Genomic DNA, 19472 nt, shown 5'->3' on the forward strand with positions numbered 1-19472 from the left:
TCCTCCACAGTGCAGATGTAATAAGTGCCTGCCTCACAAGGCTGTTGCGAGGATTAAATAAAAAGAGAAAATACACATAAAGGACTTAGTACAATGCCTCACTCTTTTAGTGCCCACAAAAACAGCTATTATTTTTCATAAAATGTAGAAATGCAAGAGAGGAAATTACTCTAAATATTAACATTTATTATTTCTATGTGATGTGATTAGGACTCTTTTTTGGTTTTTATACTTTTCTCTAGTTGTCAAAGTTCTGAATTGAACTTGTGAGGTCCATTTTGAAAATAAAACTATACACTTCACACATTTATGAGTCATGATGCATAGTGATGTCCCCACCCTATTAGATGAAATAGTGGTATCTGTACATTTTGTAATTCCCATTCCCAACCCATAATATTTTGTTAAAAAGATAAAGTACACTTTTCCATGAATGATTGTATCACAAGAATCTTTAATGTTTACTTTAAAGTTTACTCATGGTGGGGTTGTATCTGTGTTTAGTAAAGTGTGCCCATGTTGCGCCCGTTTCAGTCCACATCACCACACTCCACATGGATGTTTCCTGTGCCCAGGGAGATCACAAAGACAGGGGTCTTGACTTTTCTCTTGGTTAGGCCAGCTTTTCTGGGGAGTTCTTCCAAACTCTCCAGGACCAGTCTACCCAATACACATCCTCCGTTCCATGTAAAAGAATAAGATGGAAAATGTCTCAATGTATTTCATAAGTTTAGCACGTCTCTGGTACAAAAAATTCAAGAAAGGTAGCACAAAAGCAAAAGCACCAACTGAGCTTACTTATAAACAAACATGCATGAATCCTACACTCTACCTAATATTACTGAAATTAATACATCATTGCATTAAGAGGTATAAAAGCACTGTACTGAAAACTTAAAAGTTACACGTGAAATACTGCACTGTAAATCCTGAATACTCTAATGTCCCACCCCCACCCCTCCACCGCCCTGGTGAGGGGCAGAAACCATCCATCTGCCTTCAGACCTTGCTAGTCCTCGGAGACACTGTTGCGGGGGCAGTGGGCAGTGGGGTTGGCCTCCCGCAGGGCTCTGGCCTCTTCCAGTGCTTCCCTGTAGCGGGAAGGCCAGGCCTGGGGGTCTTTCTTAAAGACCCTGGCCAGGAACTCCATGATCTGCATCTTGGTGATTTCACGGCTGGCACGGGAGCCCCAGAAGAACTCGTACTCAGGGGGCTCGACGTGGGGGACGCGCTGGTACTTCAGGTAGTTCTGCTGGACGAACTCCTCGGTGATGAGCTTTCTCACGTCTCCGAAGGTGGAGTGCTTCTTCCAAGGCCTCAGCCCTAGGATGCGCAGCACGTTCCAGACGGCACTCTCTCGGGCGCCGCGACCCTTCACGTAGATGAGGCTCAGGATCATCAGCAGGAGGCCTGTCATTGGCATGCTGTTGCTCAAAGCGACCCTGTCCAGCTCCTCGGGCTCCAGAGCTTTGACCAGCGAGAACTCCATGGTGTGTAGGCTGGTCAGCCTCAGGTGCAGCCCGAACACCCGGGCGAGGATGAGGCTGGTGCGCCGGAGGATGCTTCTGCACCACTTCTTGTAACTGCCGATGACATCTTTCACCATGTCTGGGAACCAGATGATCATCCTCTTCTGGTCCTTGACCAGAACGTACCACATGAGCTCGTGCGCCTTCTGCACCAGCTGGGCCGGGGCCGGCGGCGCCGGGCCGGGCTGCGCTGCGCTCGGGGCCTGGTGGGCGCGGCCTTCCTCCGCGGCCTGCTGCAGGGCCTTCGGGTCTCCCTCTTCGCTTGGGGCCTGGGGCGCCGGCGAGGCCAAAGGGGCGTCGGGCGGGCCTACGGGAGGGCTCTCCGGCCCTGGGAAGATCGCGGCCTGAGACGCGGGCAAAGAGGGTCCTCCGGGAACCCCGGGGCTGCTGTGCACCTCGGAGTTGGAGGCCTCGGCTGCAAAGTTGGGGTCGCACACATCCTTACTTTGTTCGGACATGTCTGCTCCGTCTGGCAAGGGCACGGCCGCCGAGTCCAGGAGCTCTTCGAGTCTGCGATCCCTCCTCGGACTCCTAGAGAGGAAGTGCGCGTTGCTACGCGCGGCGCCTTCCGCAGCGGCTGGGCAGGGCGGGGCAGCGGCGGGACGGGCCAGTGCGCCTGCGCGTCCGCGGGCCTGGCAGGCAGGCGGGCGGGCGGGGCGCCTGGCGGGAGGGAGCTGGGGGTGGGGGGTAGTGAGGCCCCGAGGAGGGTAGAGGCTCCGCTAGAATATGGCATCAAGGATCACCACCGCCACCCCAGGCGTCCTGTTGGGGCTAAGGTCTTGGAGAGGAGGGGGCGGAGATGGATGAGCACTGGACAAGGAGCAAGTTTAAGGGGAAAGATGGTAACTTAAGCTTAGGAGATGTCCAATTGGGTATATCCAGAATCAAGTTAAGAGATGAGTCCCAGAGCAAGACCTAGGCTGGTGTGTCAATTTGGCTTTCGGACAAGTGTGAGAATGTAAACAGAGAACAGTCAGGATTGCTCAAGAAAATGTGTAAACTCTGAAAAAGATGTGGGAGATTGGAATTCTGAGGAATAGTAATAAAAATTGATTGATTCCCTACCAAATCAAGGGTTATAAATGAAAAATGCAGAAGGTAGTCAATCTGTGTGCAGTGGAAACTTTCTTGAAGGTAATATACTAATGACGTTCTTAGTGTTTTAATGGTCATTGATTTTGGTTTTCCACTTCCCTTGGGTGATTTTGATGTAATTTTTAATTTGTTTCATTAGGATCCCATCACACAGATTGCCGTATTTATTAGCACAGACTTGTATGATGGCTTTCATCCTGTTTGTCCAGGATCTTCCTTCCCCTTATGACTGCTGCAACCTCCACATTTGTTCCTGTGGAAACTTCACCTTCTCACAGGACCCCAACCCCACCTTTCACAGAGACTGACTGGTCCCATGTTGGCAACCACACCCAAATCCCTCCCAAGACTTTTTTCTTTTTAATTAACATAGGTCCCCTACATCGTATATGTCAGACTTTCTCAGATGACCAACGACATGAGATGTAACATATTGGTGGTTTTTTTCAATTTTAGAAAACAAATCTGCAGTGGGCAAAGACAAAGCTGACACTCCCAGAGAAGCATCCTTGAATAAAGGAATAGGTGCAGGAACCTCTGGATCCAAGGTTCCTGAGGATGACCAGCAACCCTGGTCTGAGCCAATGTGGTCTTTCAACCCTTCCTGGGTTTCCTCCAGCCGACAGCTTCTTAAGTATGCCCTCCTGAGTCTGGTTATTGTCAGTTGAAACCCAAAGCATATTTACAATATTGTCTTGACATTTCTAGAATCCTCTCTTTATTTGCTTATATCCCCTTTCTCATTTTTCACTTTATTTTTTCTCAGGTAGATTGACTTCAAACGGTCTTCCATGCTGTTTTTCTATCTTTGGATTTTCATGCTTGTATCACCTTTAGCAGGACCATTCCCACACCAGTCCAATAGCACCCCTTAACCTCTTACTTCACGAGGATAATTCCTACAGATCATTCAGATATGTCTCAGTGGGATTTTTTTCCTGTTCATCATTTTCTTCTTTAATTTATAGATTTCTATTTTTTAAAAATATCTTACAGGGTGGTGTCAGTTATATTAGTTTTTTGTAATTATGTAAGAATGACTCAAATAGATTGCCCCCATTCTTCTTAAACTCATCCTCATTTCTTGCATTTTATCTCCTCTAATTTTCTTCTTTTTTTTTTTTTTTTTTTTTTTTTGCAGTACGCAGGCCTCTCACTGTTGTGGCCTCTCCCATTGTGGAGCACAGGCTCAGTATGAACCCGTGTCCCCTGCATCGGCAGGCGGACTCTCAACAACTGCGCCACCAGGGAAGCCCTGGATATTTATTCTTTTTCTAACTGTTTGGGTTAATGATTGTGTTCGTTTAAGATTTTTTCAATAATGAAAATGTTTGAGCCTATAATTTAAATCTCAGCTCAACTTTAGCCATGGACCATAATTTTGCCATTGTGAGATTATGAAAATTAAATCCTCCTATTTCACCTTCCTAGATTTAATGAATTAATGATCACAAGCTTGAGCACAACAAATAACACTATATAGAAAAAGTAGGAAAGCAATTTTACAAACAACAATTTAAAAATTATAGGAGCTCCTGATGCTGTGGGATAACAGAGCTCTGGCCAGAGAATTGCTTGTGTTTCAGCTGCTGCCTGAGCTGGACTTGTCCTCATTTTGGTGAAGTTTCCCATGGCCAACAGTAAACTCCTACCTCTGCCACAGCTCACTCCACACCTTTCTTCTATTGGGAGGGTTGTTTAATACTATCCCAGAGCCTGTGGACTGGAATCACTATGATGGATTATACTCAGAGGGTTTAAAACTTTAGAATTGATGCCAAGTTTGAAACCAAGTACAGAGTAAACCCCTAGTGCTGCTCACCATTGGAGCCCAACTGTACACCTGCTAATGTGATATCATTTTCTTCCAGGAAAAGATTGGCTGAAGAGGGTGCATTTCTCAATAAAAAGAAAATCCATGGAGAGGGGGTGGAAAAATGTAAAGCTTGGGATATCCCTTAAATAGAGAAAGTGCACCTGCAGATGTGTCATGGGAGAGGACAGTAGCTTGGTGGCTTGATAGTAACACCTAATAATGTGTCTCTCCGTAACCCAGAGATGCAGACCTTCAGAGAGATAAGATAAAAAGGCAGATGACAACTGTGGATGGAAGAGGAAGTCAGTACTCATGAGGCATCCAAAACTTCTTTAATTCAAGGGTCAAGATTTGGGTCTGGAGCTCCAGTGATGCCTTGCCTTGCCAAATACTGTCTAATTTAGGCTCACAGGTTATCTTCAGAGTTGGCGCTATTCGATGTGGGCAATAAGTCCTCTTAGGGCCAGCAGCTTAGAAGCAAAGGCCTGAAGGTTGCAAAATATCTCTCCCCATAAAACTCATGAAGGGCCACTCTTTAAATCAAGATTCTTTAAATAGACGTTCCATGGATGCAAGAACTATATGGAGAACTTTTAACATAAAATATTCTAGTGTGGACAGTTTTGCTGGTGGGTTGCTTCAAACTCTGTAATGTGGAAAAGATTACACAACTGTGGAATAGGCTGTTCTTGGCAGACTCAGGAATAGGAGGAGAGGCCTGTCCTGGCACTGGTTTCCATAGCGAACAGAGGGAGGGGGGGTCACCCCAGAGCCTCCCGTGGACAGCGTACATGCTCACAGTGCAGAGGCCCAGAGGCCCCGAATGAAATGTGAATCCTTCTGGCTCTTTCCTGTCCACATAGGCAGCAACCCCACCTTGGAGCCCCCAGAGGGGCCCCAAATGCCTTGCAGGCCAAGGAATTGAGACAGAGAACTTACATTAATGCATTCAGCAAATATTGAGCAATGTCTATCATGTGCCTGAAAGATTTGCATTTTAGAAAAGTAGCTGTCAGGGGAGAAACCAATCACATTGGGACTGTTTGACAGGCTGGCCCCTTTTAATTAGAAAAGAATAAGAAGTGAGGACAGGCAGTGCTGCTGTCCGCAGTTGGGAGGGTGAGGGAGAGGACACAACCCTGGCCCTTCACCCCTTCAGTCTCCCTAGGGGACACTGTGCATGCCTGTCCAACTGAGGCCTAAAGACACCTCTGCAACCGGAGACCTTCTAGTCCTGTCCAGACCCACAGTGCAGCCTGCCAGCACTCAAGGACTAACAGGGTCAGGAGTGTCTTTTAGAAAAGTCAAGTGGAATCAGAGTTAAGTCTGGAGTTGGGGGCAGGTAGAGAAGCAGAGGCAGAGAGACCAATTAGGAGAGTTTTCACAGGAATCCACTTAAAAATGGATGATTGCTTGCATTTCATCTTCATTATGCAACTATTTATGAAACACTACATCTCAGTTATTTTGCCTGAGGAAATAAATGAGAAGGAGAGAAGTGGTCTCTGCAATCCACAGTGAGGAGAAATGGTGGAGAAAAAGGGCCATAAGCAAATAAACAAGTTAGTAATTAAATAATCATCATGCATTATATTGCCATGCATATCTCATGAGGCACAATGTTGTTGCAGAGAATAGAACAGAGGCAATGGATGCTCAGTAGGGATGTAAATAATAAGGAAAGGTGAAGGGAGATGGTGAATACCAGGGACCACTGGGATCCTGTCTCAGGGTGGCTGGGATTGAGCAGTATTGTGGATCCAGGATATGGAGGCACCACTTCCTGAGACTATTCGGAGAGATGTACCTGGGAAGAGGGAGGGGTCGTGCCCAGCAGGTATCTGGGTATGTATGTCTCAGGAAAGACGCCTGGACTGACAGTAGAAGTTTGGGAGATAAACATGGTAAATAGCACCACCTTGAGAGACTGTCTAGAGCAAGGTTCTTCAAAAAGAACAGTCCTGGCATGAGAGTGGGACAATTTTTCATTGTGTGAGACCATAATGCACACCACACAAGTACCAACATCTGAACACCTCTGTCCCTATCAACACACATATGAATGCCTTCCGGACATGGGAAAAGCAAAAAAGAAGTGTAGGAAAAGAAAAAGAAGATACCTTCCCCCTACACAGCCAAAAACCCTTTTATGGGCAGTCTGGTCTCTAGTTGAGAACCACTGAAAATTACAAGCAGGAGTGAGGAAAGACAGAGCTGACCAAGAAGCCCAGGTCATGTAAGCCTGTTTCCAGACTATCATATGACTTTTCTCACTGGACCTGTTCTAGGACCTGTTAAAATAGATTGCTTCATCTTCAACATCTTCGTGAAGATAAATCCTGTTCAGTCAGACCCAGGGTACAAGTTTGTGGTGCGTAATTCTTTTTACATGTTGCTGCATTAATCTGCCGATATTTTGTTAAGGATGCTTATGTGAGTATTCATCATAGATATTGGTCTATAATTTTCACTTTTTGCATGGCCTTTATCTGGTTTTGATATAAGAGCCTCTTAAAATAACTTGGAGAATGTTCCCCACTCTTCAGTTTTATGGAAGAAAATGTATAGAATTGCTTTTATTCCTTTTTAAAATATTTGGTAGAATTTTTTCAATGGAACCACCAGTACCTAGAAATTTCTTTTTCAAATGGTTTGTAACTACCAATTCAACTTGATTGTAGACCTATCAGCTTATCTTTTTCATTCTGGGTGAATTTTGGTGCTTTGTGGTTTTTAAGGAGTTGGTGTATTTCATCTAAGTTGCTAATTTTGTGTGTGTACTGGTGTTTGTAGTATTTACTATTATCCTTTTAATGATCAAGTTATCTACTAAGCCCACTCTTGGCTTCCTCACTTATACTGGCAACACAGGTCCACACCCCACCCAGGCCATAGGTATTCTTCCAGAGAGTCCCAAGTTCTCCATATGCACAACTCCTGGGACAGCTGAGAACCCTCTGTCTACACCTTCTCAAATATTTTAAGTGTCTCCTAAAAGTTGAGGTTTTTATGTCCCCTTATCTCCTCACCCTATGTTCTCCTTGATCAGTGCCATCTCCCAGACCTTGAAGTTGATGTCTATACACTGATGAGCCCCAGATTTATTTCTTCAGCTTAGATGTCTCTTCTGTGGTCTATAACTGGATATTGAACTGCTTAAGAGACATCTGAACATTATGACTTTGAACTTTAAATTCAACATTCTATGTACTGTACTTCATCAGTGGCTGCTCTCAATCTTTCTGTTGCCTGTATGTTCCTTGCCTCACAGTACATATCATGACTGTCCATCCAGTTTCCCAGAAAGAAATGAGAATGCCACTGATTATCCTCACATCCAATGAATCACACAATACTCACCTCCTAAGCTCCACTGCTACCATTCTCTCAGCATGCTGATACAATTTCCCACTGATCTTTCTCACCTAGATTACCACAGTCAACTTCTGCTGCATCTTCTCACTGTTTATTTATTTACTTACAGTTTATCACCTACACTGAGAGCAGTACATCTTCTGAAATTAAAATCTTCCCCAGTAACAGTCTCCTAGGACTGCTGTGACAAATTGCCATAAACTGGGTTGGATAAAACAACACAACTCTATTCCCTGTTAGTTCTGGCAGCAGAAATCTGAAATCAAGATATTGGCATGGCCACAATCCCACTGGAGTTCTAGGCGAGAATCCTTCCTCACTCCTCCAAGCATCTGGGGGCTCCTGGCATTCTTTGGTTTGTGGTAGAATAACTCCAGTTTCTCCCTCCACCTTAACGTGGGTCTTCACAGAGTTGTCTACCACATATATTGCTCCATCTTTGATCTCCTTCTGCTGTCTTCTAGTCATTAGATTTAGGGCCCAACTGAAGTCCAGGGTCATCTCGTCTTGAGAGCCTAATCTTTGTCTGCAAGGACACTCTGTTTTGTTTTTGGGTTTTTTTGCCATTTGAAGTAGCATTCACGTGTCTCAGAGATTAGGACATGGATATCTTTGTGGGGGGTGGGGGTGAGTGGCGGCTATTTTCCAACCTACCACAGGGGCTAATAATCTGTTACGAAAATTGAGATTCCAGGTATTTCATTAGTATAAGAAGTGGAGACACAGCCTGGGTGCTTGAAAACAATCAATGGAAGAAAGAATCTTAGCAAAATCCTTTTCCTCCGAAAGGTGAGCCCTTTGGAGGGATGAATAAAAAGATGATTTCAAAATTACATAGAGTAACTTGGGGTTTACGAGGAACCACATGGATTCTTTCATGTTCAGAGACAATGAACTGAGATGTTAGATATAGTCCAAGTCTAGTATTTCTCATAACTCCTTGGTGTCTGGTACAGTACAGTCATAGTGACCTACAGAAGGCTGGCCTCAGGAGGAGGGGAGTTCACTGTCTCAATATCATTAGGTCCTATTGGCTGTCTTTGGGAGCCCCATGGGAAATAGCCTCAAATCCCACTTAACCACTGATAAATTAGGATCTTACATTCAGGTACTAACTTTTGGAATAAGAAAGGCTCTTCATTTCATGAAAATGGGACCCCATCATCCTCATTACATCTGAGTCCTTAGTTATTAGAATGGCTGCTTCTACCTGCTCACATTGATGGCCAGGGATTAATTTTTATAATTACATAATGATATAAAATTAGATAAAATAAATCTTATAATGCTGGCCTTATATGTCTCCCTTTCCATTAATGTATCAATGAAAGAGATAAATGATCCCCATTTTGCTTTACATTTATTGTATTGCTTGTACTCTTTCAACCCCAACTGCAGGTACTGCAATTCAGTTCTGGAAATTACCACTCAGGGTTAGTGCAGACCCCACAGGTTAAAGGGTAAGGTCTTAAACAATACTGTCCTTACTTTGAAACAAACTGCAATTCAGGGGTTCCCAGGCTACCCACACTTTTGACCAACTATCTATAACTTTGGAAGTTCCCATGACCCTTTCAGGTTCCGCAATTCACTAGAAGGACTTACAGAACTCACTAAGAATACTACATATAGGATTATGGTTTTATTATGAAGGATATACATAGGGCAAGGTCTGGGAGGTTTCCCAGCATAGGTTTTCCATGTCCTCACCCTGTGGGGTCAGGGTGTGTCACCCTCTCAGGACATTAACGTGTTCACTACCGAGCTTCAGTTCCAGAGTTTTTACTGGTTTCTTTTTGTGTAGGCATGAGTGTTTAAATCACTGGCCATGTGATCAAACTCAGTCTCCAGCCACCCTCTCCACCCTTGTGGTCTGGAAGATGAAAGCCCCAACCTTCTAGTCATGATTGATATTTCTGGTAACCAGCCCCTACTTGGAAGCAATTCACTGGCCCCCCATGACGCACCTCATTAACATAGCGAGGACACTCTTGTCACTCATGAAATTACAAAGGTTTTCGAGTTCTAAGCCAGGAACCTCGAACAAAGACCAGACAAATTCTTAATTATACCACAGCCTGTGATGACAACTTGAATGCATTCTCACCCCATGCCTACTGCAGCCCTCATTGGACTGAACTCTCTACTCTCCTGGGAAAGGTGAGAGAAGGCTTTTTTTTTTTTCCATAGAAGACAGGGGTGTAGAACTGTAAGTTTTCCTCCAGGTCAGTGGGATTCTGCCCATACATTATGGGGCAGGGGACAAATAGGCATAGATACTGTTTAATATGTGCCTTTGAAAATCTTAGCTCTGCTGTTTCTCAGTTATTCACCATTAATTCCACAGGTGAAGCCTTATATTTTTAACAGCTTTATTGAGGTATAATTGATATATGATAAACTGCATATATTTAAAGGGTATACCTTGACAAATAAATAAATATTCATGAAATCGTTACCCCAGTCAAGGTAATATTTATGACCCTCAAATGTTTTCTCATGTCCCTTTGTAATTGTACCCCAACCCACTTTTACTTTCAGGTAACAAATGATCTGCTTTCTGTCACAATAGTCTGCATTTTTTAGCATCTTTTATAAATGAATCACACAGTATATATTTTTTTCTATTTGGCTTCTTTAACTCAACATTGTTATTTTAAGATTCATCCATATTATAGCATATACCAAGAGTTTATGCATTTTTTTCCTGAGTAGTATTCTATTGTATGAATATACCACAAATGTGTTTGTTTAACCATTTAATCACTCTGTTTAACTCTATTGATAACATTTTGACCATTTCCAGCTTAGAGCTGTTGCAAATAAAATTGCTCTGAACATTTATGTAAAATACTTTGTATGGACATATGCCTTCATTTCTCTCCCTGGAAATGACATGGCTAGATCATATGGTAGGTTAATGTTTAACTTTTCAAGAAATTGCCAAAATATTTTTCCAAAGTTGTAAACTTTCACATTCCCACTAACAGTACATGAGGGTACCAGTTCCTCCACATTCTCACAAACCCGTGGTACAGTCATTTTAAATTTTGGCCATTCTAATAGGTGTGCAGTGGTATCACGTTGTAGTTTTAATTGCATTTACCTAATGACTAATATTGACCATCTTGTCATGTGCTTATCATCAACCACATGTCATCTTTGGTGAAGTGTGCTTTGCAAATATTTTATCCCAGTTACAGTTAGCCTTTTTTATTATCTTAACAGAATTTTTTGAGAGCAGATGTCTTTTTATTTTGATAAAGTCACATTTTATCAGGGACTGATAAATATCAGGGATATCAGTTCTTTAAGGGATTGTGCTTGTTAATGCCATAGCTAAGGAATATTTTCCTAGACCAAGGTATCAAACAATTTCTCCAAATTTTCTTATAGAAGTGTTATGGTTTTAGGTTTAATTTGGGGGTACACTTACAATTTAAATGGCATATTTTATAGTTATCAATTTTGACTCAAATTTTGTATATGGAATAAGTTATGGATTGAAGTTCATTCTATCAAGGAGACTATTCTTACAACACTAAAGTGCCTTTGCAACTTTGTCAAAATTCAGTTTTCCATACATGTGCAATTCTATTTCTGTGATTTCTATTCTGTTCCATTGATCTATCTATCTGAAACAAATAGCACACTGTCTTGATTAATATTGCTTTATCATAATTCTAAAAATCAGACACTATTAGGATTTCATCTTTATTCTTTTTCAAGGTTATTTTAGCTATTCTAGGTTTTTGAATTTCAATAGGATTTTTAGAATTAATTTGTCAATTTCTACCAAAATATCTGCTAGGATTTTGATTGGGATCATATAGACTATATAAACGATTTTGAAATCAATTACATTCTTTAATCTTCTGACCTATGGACCTGGTAAATCTCTCCATTTACTAAGGTATTCCTTAATTTCTTCCATCAATATTTCATAATTTTCAGTGTACAGGTATTTTATGATTTTGGTCAGATTTATCCTTATTTATTTCATGATTTTGATGCCATTATAAATATTTTTAATTTAAAAAGTCTAATTATTTTGCTAATGCATATATATGTATATATAATTGATTTTTTCATATTGATTTTGTATCCTAGCACCTTACTAATACAACATATTAAGTATAATATGTAATAGGGTTTTTGTGTGTGAGTGTGTGTGTAGATTCCCTCAGCTATTCTACATTGATGATGCTGTAATTTGAGAATGAAAATTATTTATCTCTTCATGTCTAGTCCACATGTCTTTTATTTCTTTTTCTTGATTTGTTGCACTGAGTAGAACATCCATTAGTAACATGGGACATTCTTGTCTTATTCTTAATCTTACAAGGATATGATGCATTGTTTCATCAAGTATATTTTTCTACTCGATTGAGATAATATGTTTTATCCTTATATTTTGTACTATTGTGAGTTACATTAATCAATTTTCAAATATTAGACAAATCTTAAGATCTTTCTGTTTAAAGGTTCTCTCAGTTTCTAAGGGTTTTCTTAGAAGGATTTTTAGTCAAATTCCATTTATTTAATATATAAGGGAAATATTCAGATTATATATTTTTATTGGATGAGGTTTGGCAGTTTGTGCCATTCAAGGAATTTGTCCATCTCTAATATGTAGAATAAATGACTGTAAAGTTGTTCATTATATTCCATTAGTGTCCCTTCAATACATTTCAAAACTGTAGTGTTGTCGCCTTCTTTATTCTTGATATTGGTGATTTGCATCTTTTGTCTTTTGATCCTGAGCAGGTTGGCTAGAGAATTGTCAATTTTCTTGATTTTTTTCAAATAATCATGTTTTTTTGTTTGTTTCTTTGATATTCTCTACTATCTCCCTATTTTCTGCTTCTTAATACTTATTATTTCCTTTCTTCTGCTGACTCATGGTATGATTTGCTCTTTTTTTAAAAAAAATTCTTGTAAGGTGGAAGATGAGGTCACTGATTTGAGATCTTTCTTATTTATAACATACACATTTAATCTTATAAATTTCCTCCTAAGAATTTCTTCAACAACACCCCACACATTTTGATGTGATTTTCCCTTTGACTATTTTTCCCCTTGGGTCAATGAGTTATTTGCAAGTATGTTATTTTGTTTTTAAATATTTGGGATATTGCAGAAATCATCCCATTATTGATTCTTAATTGAATTTCTTTGTGGAAAGAGAATAACATACTTTGTGTTTTTTCAACCTTTTTGAATATGTCGAGAATTTTTTTTTTGTGGCCCAGAATATGGTCTATCTTTGCAAATGTTACATGTACATTTGAAAAGAATGGGTATTCTTTAGCATTCTCTAGCATTTGGTAGCATGTTATATAACTGTCAATTAGGTTAATTTGGTTTACACTCTCACTCAGCTCTCCTATATTCCTGTTAATTTTCTGTCTACTTGTTGTAACAATTTTTGAGAGGGAAATATTGAAATTGCCAGCTATAATTATATTTACTGCCTGTTTTAGATCTATCTGTTTTTAATTTAATTATTTTTAAGCTCTGTATTTAGGTGTACAAATGTTTAGTGCTCGTACATCTTCTTGATGAGTATTTATGAAATGATCTCCTGGAAACATTCTTTGCTCTGAAATATACTTTGTCCAATATTGCTGTAGCCACTACAGATTTTGTTTACTTCATGTTAGCATGGTATACATTTTTCCACCCTTCTACTTGTAACTTATGGTTATCTTTATATTAAAAGTGATTTTTGTAGGCTAAAATATAGGTCAATCTTGCTATTATATCCAATTAATAATGGTTACATTTTTGGTTTTGCATATTTATTTTGAAATAATTTTTGATTTACAGAAGAGAGGCAAAGATAGTACAGAAAGTTTGCGTATGTGTTTCATACCATTTCTGTTAAAGTTAATATCTTAAATAAGCATGACATATTTATCAAAACTAAGAAATTAAAATTGATGCAATATTATTAATAAAATTACAGACTTTATTTGTACTTTACCTTTATTTCAGCTAATGTTCTTTTTTTTCCAGAATCTAATCTAGAATATCTAGATTAGTCATCATATATTAATTTCATCCAATCAGCAACAGTTTCTGTCTATGTTCTTAATGACCTTAACACTTTTGAATGAAACTACTGAGGCATTTTGAAGGATATCCATCCATTTATATTTGTCTGACATTTTCTTATGATGATACTTGAGTTGTGGATTTGGGGGAAAAAATAACACAGACATGAGATGGCTTTTTCATGACGTTAATAACAGAGTATGGATGATATCAACATTAGTTATTGTTGATATTAGCCTGGATCACTTAGAGTGGTATCTGTCAGGTTTCTACACTGTCAATTTAGTATTCTTCCCTTTCTATTTGTAAGAAGAAAATTGCTAATTCCAGACTGCCCTCAAGGAGAGAGGAGTTATGTTCCACCACTTACTGGAGGGAATAACATCAAAGAAAAATGTGAACATATATTAAAATAACCATATTTTAATAAACCAGTGTTTTATTTAGAGCAATTAAACAAGAAAAATGAATAAAAGATATCCAAAATGGCCATACTACCCAAAGCCATCTATAGATTAAATGAAATCTCTATCAAAATTCCAATGGCATTTTTCACAGGAATAGAAAAAAAAATCCCAAAGTTCGTATGAAGCCACAAAGACTCTGAATAACTAAAGCAATCTTGAGAAAGAAAAAAAGCTGGAGGCATCACCCATTGATTTCAAACTCTACAACAAATCTATAATAATCAAGACAGTATGGTACTGGCTTAAAAACAGATGCACTGATCCATGGAACAGAATCAAGAACTCAGAAATAAACCTATACATATGCATTCAACTAATATTTGACAAGGATGCTGAGAATACTCAATGGGATGAAGACAGTCTTTTCAATAAATGGTGGTGGGAAAACTGTATATTCACATGAAAAATAATGAAATTGCACCCCTATCTTACACCACTCTCAAAAATTAACTCAAAATGATTAAATACTTAAATGTAAGACCTGAAACCATGAAACTCCTTGATGAAAACATAGAGAAAAACTCCTTGGGGCTTCCCTGGTGGCACAGTGGTTGAGAGTCCGCCTGCTGATGCAGGGGACACGGGTTCATGCCCCGGTCCGGGAAGATCCCACATGCCGCGGAGTGGCTAGGCCCGTGAGCCATGGCTGCTGAGCCTGCGCGTCTGGAGCCTGTGCTCCGCAACAAGAGAGGCCACAACAGTGAGAGGCCTGCGTACCACACACACACACAAAAACTAAACAAAACAAAAACAAACAAAACTCCTTGACATCAGTCTTGGTGATTATTTTTTCAATATGAAATGGAAACACAAGCGTCAAACGTAAAATTCAGTAAGTGGGACTGGATTAAACTAAAAAGCTTCTGCACAGTAAAAGAAACAATCAATAAAATGAAGACATAACTACAAAATGGGAGAAAATATTTGCAAACCATCTGTCTGATAAGGTGCTAATATCCAAAGTATACAAGGAACTTAAATAGACATTTCTCCAAAGAGACATACAAATGGCCAACAGATACAAGAAAAGGTGGTCAACATCACTAAATATCAGGGAAATGCGCATCAAAACCACAAGGAGATATCACCACACACCTGTTAGAATGGGTATTAGCAAAAAGATGAGACATAACATGTGCTAGTGAGGATGTGGGAAAAAGGCAACTCTTGTACACTGTTGATAGGAATGCAATTTTGTGAAGCCACTGTGGAAAACAGTATGAAGGTTACTCAAAAATTTTAAATGGGGCTACTAAATAACCCAGCAATCTCAGTTCTGGGTATATAATTGAAGGAAAGGAAGTCACTACCTCCAAAAATATCTGCACCCCCATTTTCATTGCAGCATTATTTACAATAGCCAATATATGGAAATAACCTAAGTTTCTATAAAATGAATGAAAGTGAATGGAAGAATTAAGAAAATGTGATATATTTATATGAGAGAGAAAGAGAGCACTGAACTCATAGAAACTGAGAGTAGAATGGTGGTAACCAGAGGCTAGTGTGGAGGAGAAATGAGGGGATGTTTGTCAAAAGGTACAAACTTCTAGTTAAAAGGTAAATAATTCTTGGGCATCTGATATATAACATAGTGACTATAATTAATAATTCTGTATTATATACCTGAACATTGCTAAGAAAGTAGATCCTAAATGTTCTCACCACACACAAAAAATATTTTAATCATATCATGCAATGTATATGTTAATTAATCATATTGTTACACACTCAACAGCAAAAAAAAAAAAATGGTCTAATTAAAAAATGGGCAAAGGACCTAAATAGACAGTTCTCCAAAGCCATATACATGGCCAACAGGTACATGAAAAGGTGCTCAACATCACTAAATATCAGAGAAATGCAAACAAAAACCACAATGAAATATCTTATTGTGGTAATCATTTTACTATACATATATATTTATATATATAATAAAAATATAAAATATAGTATATGAAACATACAAATAGGTAATATATATATCATATATAAAATATAATAAATATAAATTTAAAAATTAAAATATATATACATATATGTATGTATATGAAATATATACATATGTGTGTGTATATATATAATGGCCACTTAAACTTACAGATTGTTATATGTCAATAATATCTCAATAAACCTGGAAAATATAAAATATTTTTTATTGAGAAATACTTGACATTCACCATTGTTTATATGTCACTGTATGTATTAAAGCAGACAGCATGATAGTTTGATTTACATATAAAGTGAAATGGTTACCACAATATGTTCAGCTAACATCCATCTTCTCATATAGATACAATAAAATGAAAGAAAAAAAGAAATAAGGAAAAAATTTCCTTATGGTGAGAACTCTTAGGATATACTCTCTTAACATCTTTCCTATGTGTCTTACATCAGAGTAAACTATAGTGTCATCATGTTGTACCTTACATCCCTAGTACTTATTTACCTTATAACTCGAAGTTTGTACCTTTTGATCACCTTTCTCCAATTTCCCTCCCCCCACCCTCCACACTTCCTGTAACCACAAATCTGATCTTTTTTTCTATGAGTTTGGTTTTTTTGTTTGTTTTAGATTCATATGTAAGTGAGCTCATACAATATTCTTTCTATGTCTGACATTTCACTTAGCATAATATCCTAAATGCACATCCATGTTTTCACAAATAACAGGTTTTTCTTCTTTTTTTATGGATAAATAACATTCAATTATGTGTGTGTGTGTGTGTCTGTGTGTCTGTGTGTGTCTGTGTGAGATCACAACTTCTTCATCCATTCATTCATCGATGATCATTTATGTTCTTTCCATGTCTTGGCTATTGTAAATAATGCTGCTATGAACTATGAACATGGGGTTCTTTTCAAGTTATTGTTTTCATTTCCTTTGAATATAATCTCAGAAGTGAAATTTCTAGATCATATGATAGCTCTATTTTTTTTAACACCTTTATTGGAGTATAATTGCTTTACAATGGTATGTTAGTTTCAGCTTCACAACAAAATGAATCAGTTATATATATACATATATTCCCATATCTCTTCCCGCTTGCGTCTCCCTCCCTCCACCCTCCCTATCCCTGGTCTTCTTTATGGTTTCCTTTGCTGCGCAAAAGCTTTTAAGTTTCATTAGGTCCCATTTGTTTACTTTTGTTTTTATTTCCATTTCTCTAGGAGGTGGGTCAAAAAGGACCTTGCTGTGATTTATGTCATAGAGTGTTCTGCCTATGTTTCCTCTAAGAGTTTGATAGTTTCTGGCCTTACATTTAGGTCTTTAATCCATTTTGAGCTTATTTTTGTGTATGGTGTTAGGGAATGATCTAATCTCATACTTTTACATGTAGCTGTCCAGTTTTCCCAGCACCACTTATTGAATAGGCTGTCCTTTCTCCACTGTACATTTCTGCCTCCTTTGTCAAAGATAAGGTGACCATATGTGCGTGGGTTTATCTCTGGGCTTTCTATCCTGTTCCATTGATCTATCTTTCTGTTTTTGTGCCAGTACCATACCGTCTTGATAACTGTAGCTTTGTAGTATAGTCTGAAGTCTGGGAACCTGATTCCTCTAGTTCCTTCTTTCGTTCTCAAGATTGCTTTAGCTATTCGGGGTCTTTTGTGTTTCCATACAAATTGCAAAATTTTTTGTTCTAGTTCTGTGAAAAATGCCAGTGGTAGTTTGATAGGGATTGCATTGAATCTATAGATTGCTTTGGGTAGAAGAGTCATTTTCACAATGTTGATTCTTCCAATCCAAGAACATGGTATATCTCTCCATCTATTTGTATCATCTTTAATTTCTTTCATCAGTGTCTTATAATTTTCTGCATACAGGTCTTTTGTCTCCTTAGGTAGGTTTATTCCTAGATATTTTATTCTTTTTGTTGCAATGGTAAATGGGAGTGTTTTCTTGATTTCACTTTCAGATTTTTAATCATTAGTGTATAGGAATGCCAGAGATTTCTGTGCATTAATTTTGTATCCTGCCACTTTACCAAATTCATTGATTAGCTCTAGTAGTTTTCTGGTAGCATCTTTAGGGTTCTCTATGTATAGGATCATGTCATCTGCAAACAGTGACAGCTTTACTTCTTCTTTTCCGATTTGGATTCCTTTTATTTCCTTTTCTTCTCTGATTGCTGTGGCTAAAACTTCGAAAACTATGTTGAATAAGAGTGGTGAGAGTGGGCAACCTTGTCTTGTTCCTGATCTTAGTGGAAATGCTTTCAGTTTTTCACCATTGAGGATGATGTTTGCTATGGGCTTGTCATATATGGCCTTTATTATGTTGAGGAAAGTTCCCTCTATGCCTACTTTCTGCAGGGTTTTTATCATAAATGGGTGTTGAATTTTGTCAAAAGCTTTCTCTGCATCTATTGAGATGATCATATGGTTTTTCTCCTTCAGTTTGTTAATATGGTTTATCACATTGATAGATTTGCGTATATTGAAGAATCCTTGCATTCCTGGAATAAACCCAACTTGATCATGGTGTATGATCCTTTTAATGTGCTGTTGGATTCTGTTTGCTAGTATTTTGTTGGGGATTTTTTCATCTATGTTCATCAGTGATATTGGCCTGTAGTTTTCTTTCTTTGTGACATCCTTGTCTGGTTTTGGTATCAAGGTGATGGTGGCCTCGTAGAATGAGTTTGGGAGTGTTCCTCCCTCTGCTATATTTTGGAAGAGTTTGAGAAGGATAGGTGTTAGCTCTTCTCTAAATGTTTGATAGAATTCGCCTGTGAAGCCATCTGGTCCTGGGCTTTTCTTTGTTGGAAGATTTTTAATCACAGTTTCAATTTCAGTGCTTGTGATTGGTCTGTTCATATTTTCTATTTCTTCCTGATTCAGTCTTGGCAGGTTGTGCATTTCTAAGAATTTGTCCATTTCTTCCAGATTGTCCATTTTATTGGCATAGAGTTGCTTGTAGTAATCTCTCATGATCTCTTTTATTTCTGCAGTGTCAGTTGTTACCTCTCCTTTTTCATTTCTAATTCTATTGATTTGAGTCTTCTCCCTTTTTTTCTTGATGAGTCTGGCTAGTGGTTTATCTATTTTGTTTATCTTCTCAAAGAACCAGCTTTTAGTTTTATTGATCTTTGCTATTGTTTCCTTCATTTCTTTTTCATTTATTTCTGA

The 19472-nt window shown here is 38.7% G+C and overlaps 1 protein-coding gene across 1 annotated transcript; it reads right to left on the bottom strand.

Annotated features, from left to right (window-relative positions):
- Positions 1-493: 493 nt before the first annotated feature.
- NDN (necdin, MAGE family member) lies at positions 494-2056 on the bottom strand. Its single transcript, XM_082840251.1, has one exon. It carries the CDS (start codon positions 1985-1987, stop codon positions 1010-1012), a length of 978 nt encoding a protein of 325 aa, XP_082696377.1. The 5' UTR covers positions 1988-2056; the 3' UTR covers positions 494-1009.
- Between the last annotated feature and the right edge of the window lie 17416 nt (positions 2057-19472).

This window comes from Leucopleurus acutus (assembly GCF_964270905.1).
Source record: "Leucopleurus acutus genome assembly, chromosome: 1".
NCBI classification, from domain to species: Eukaryota; Metazoa; Chordata; class Mammalia; order Artiodactyla; family Delphinidae; genus Leucopleurus; species Leucopleurus acutus.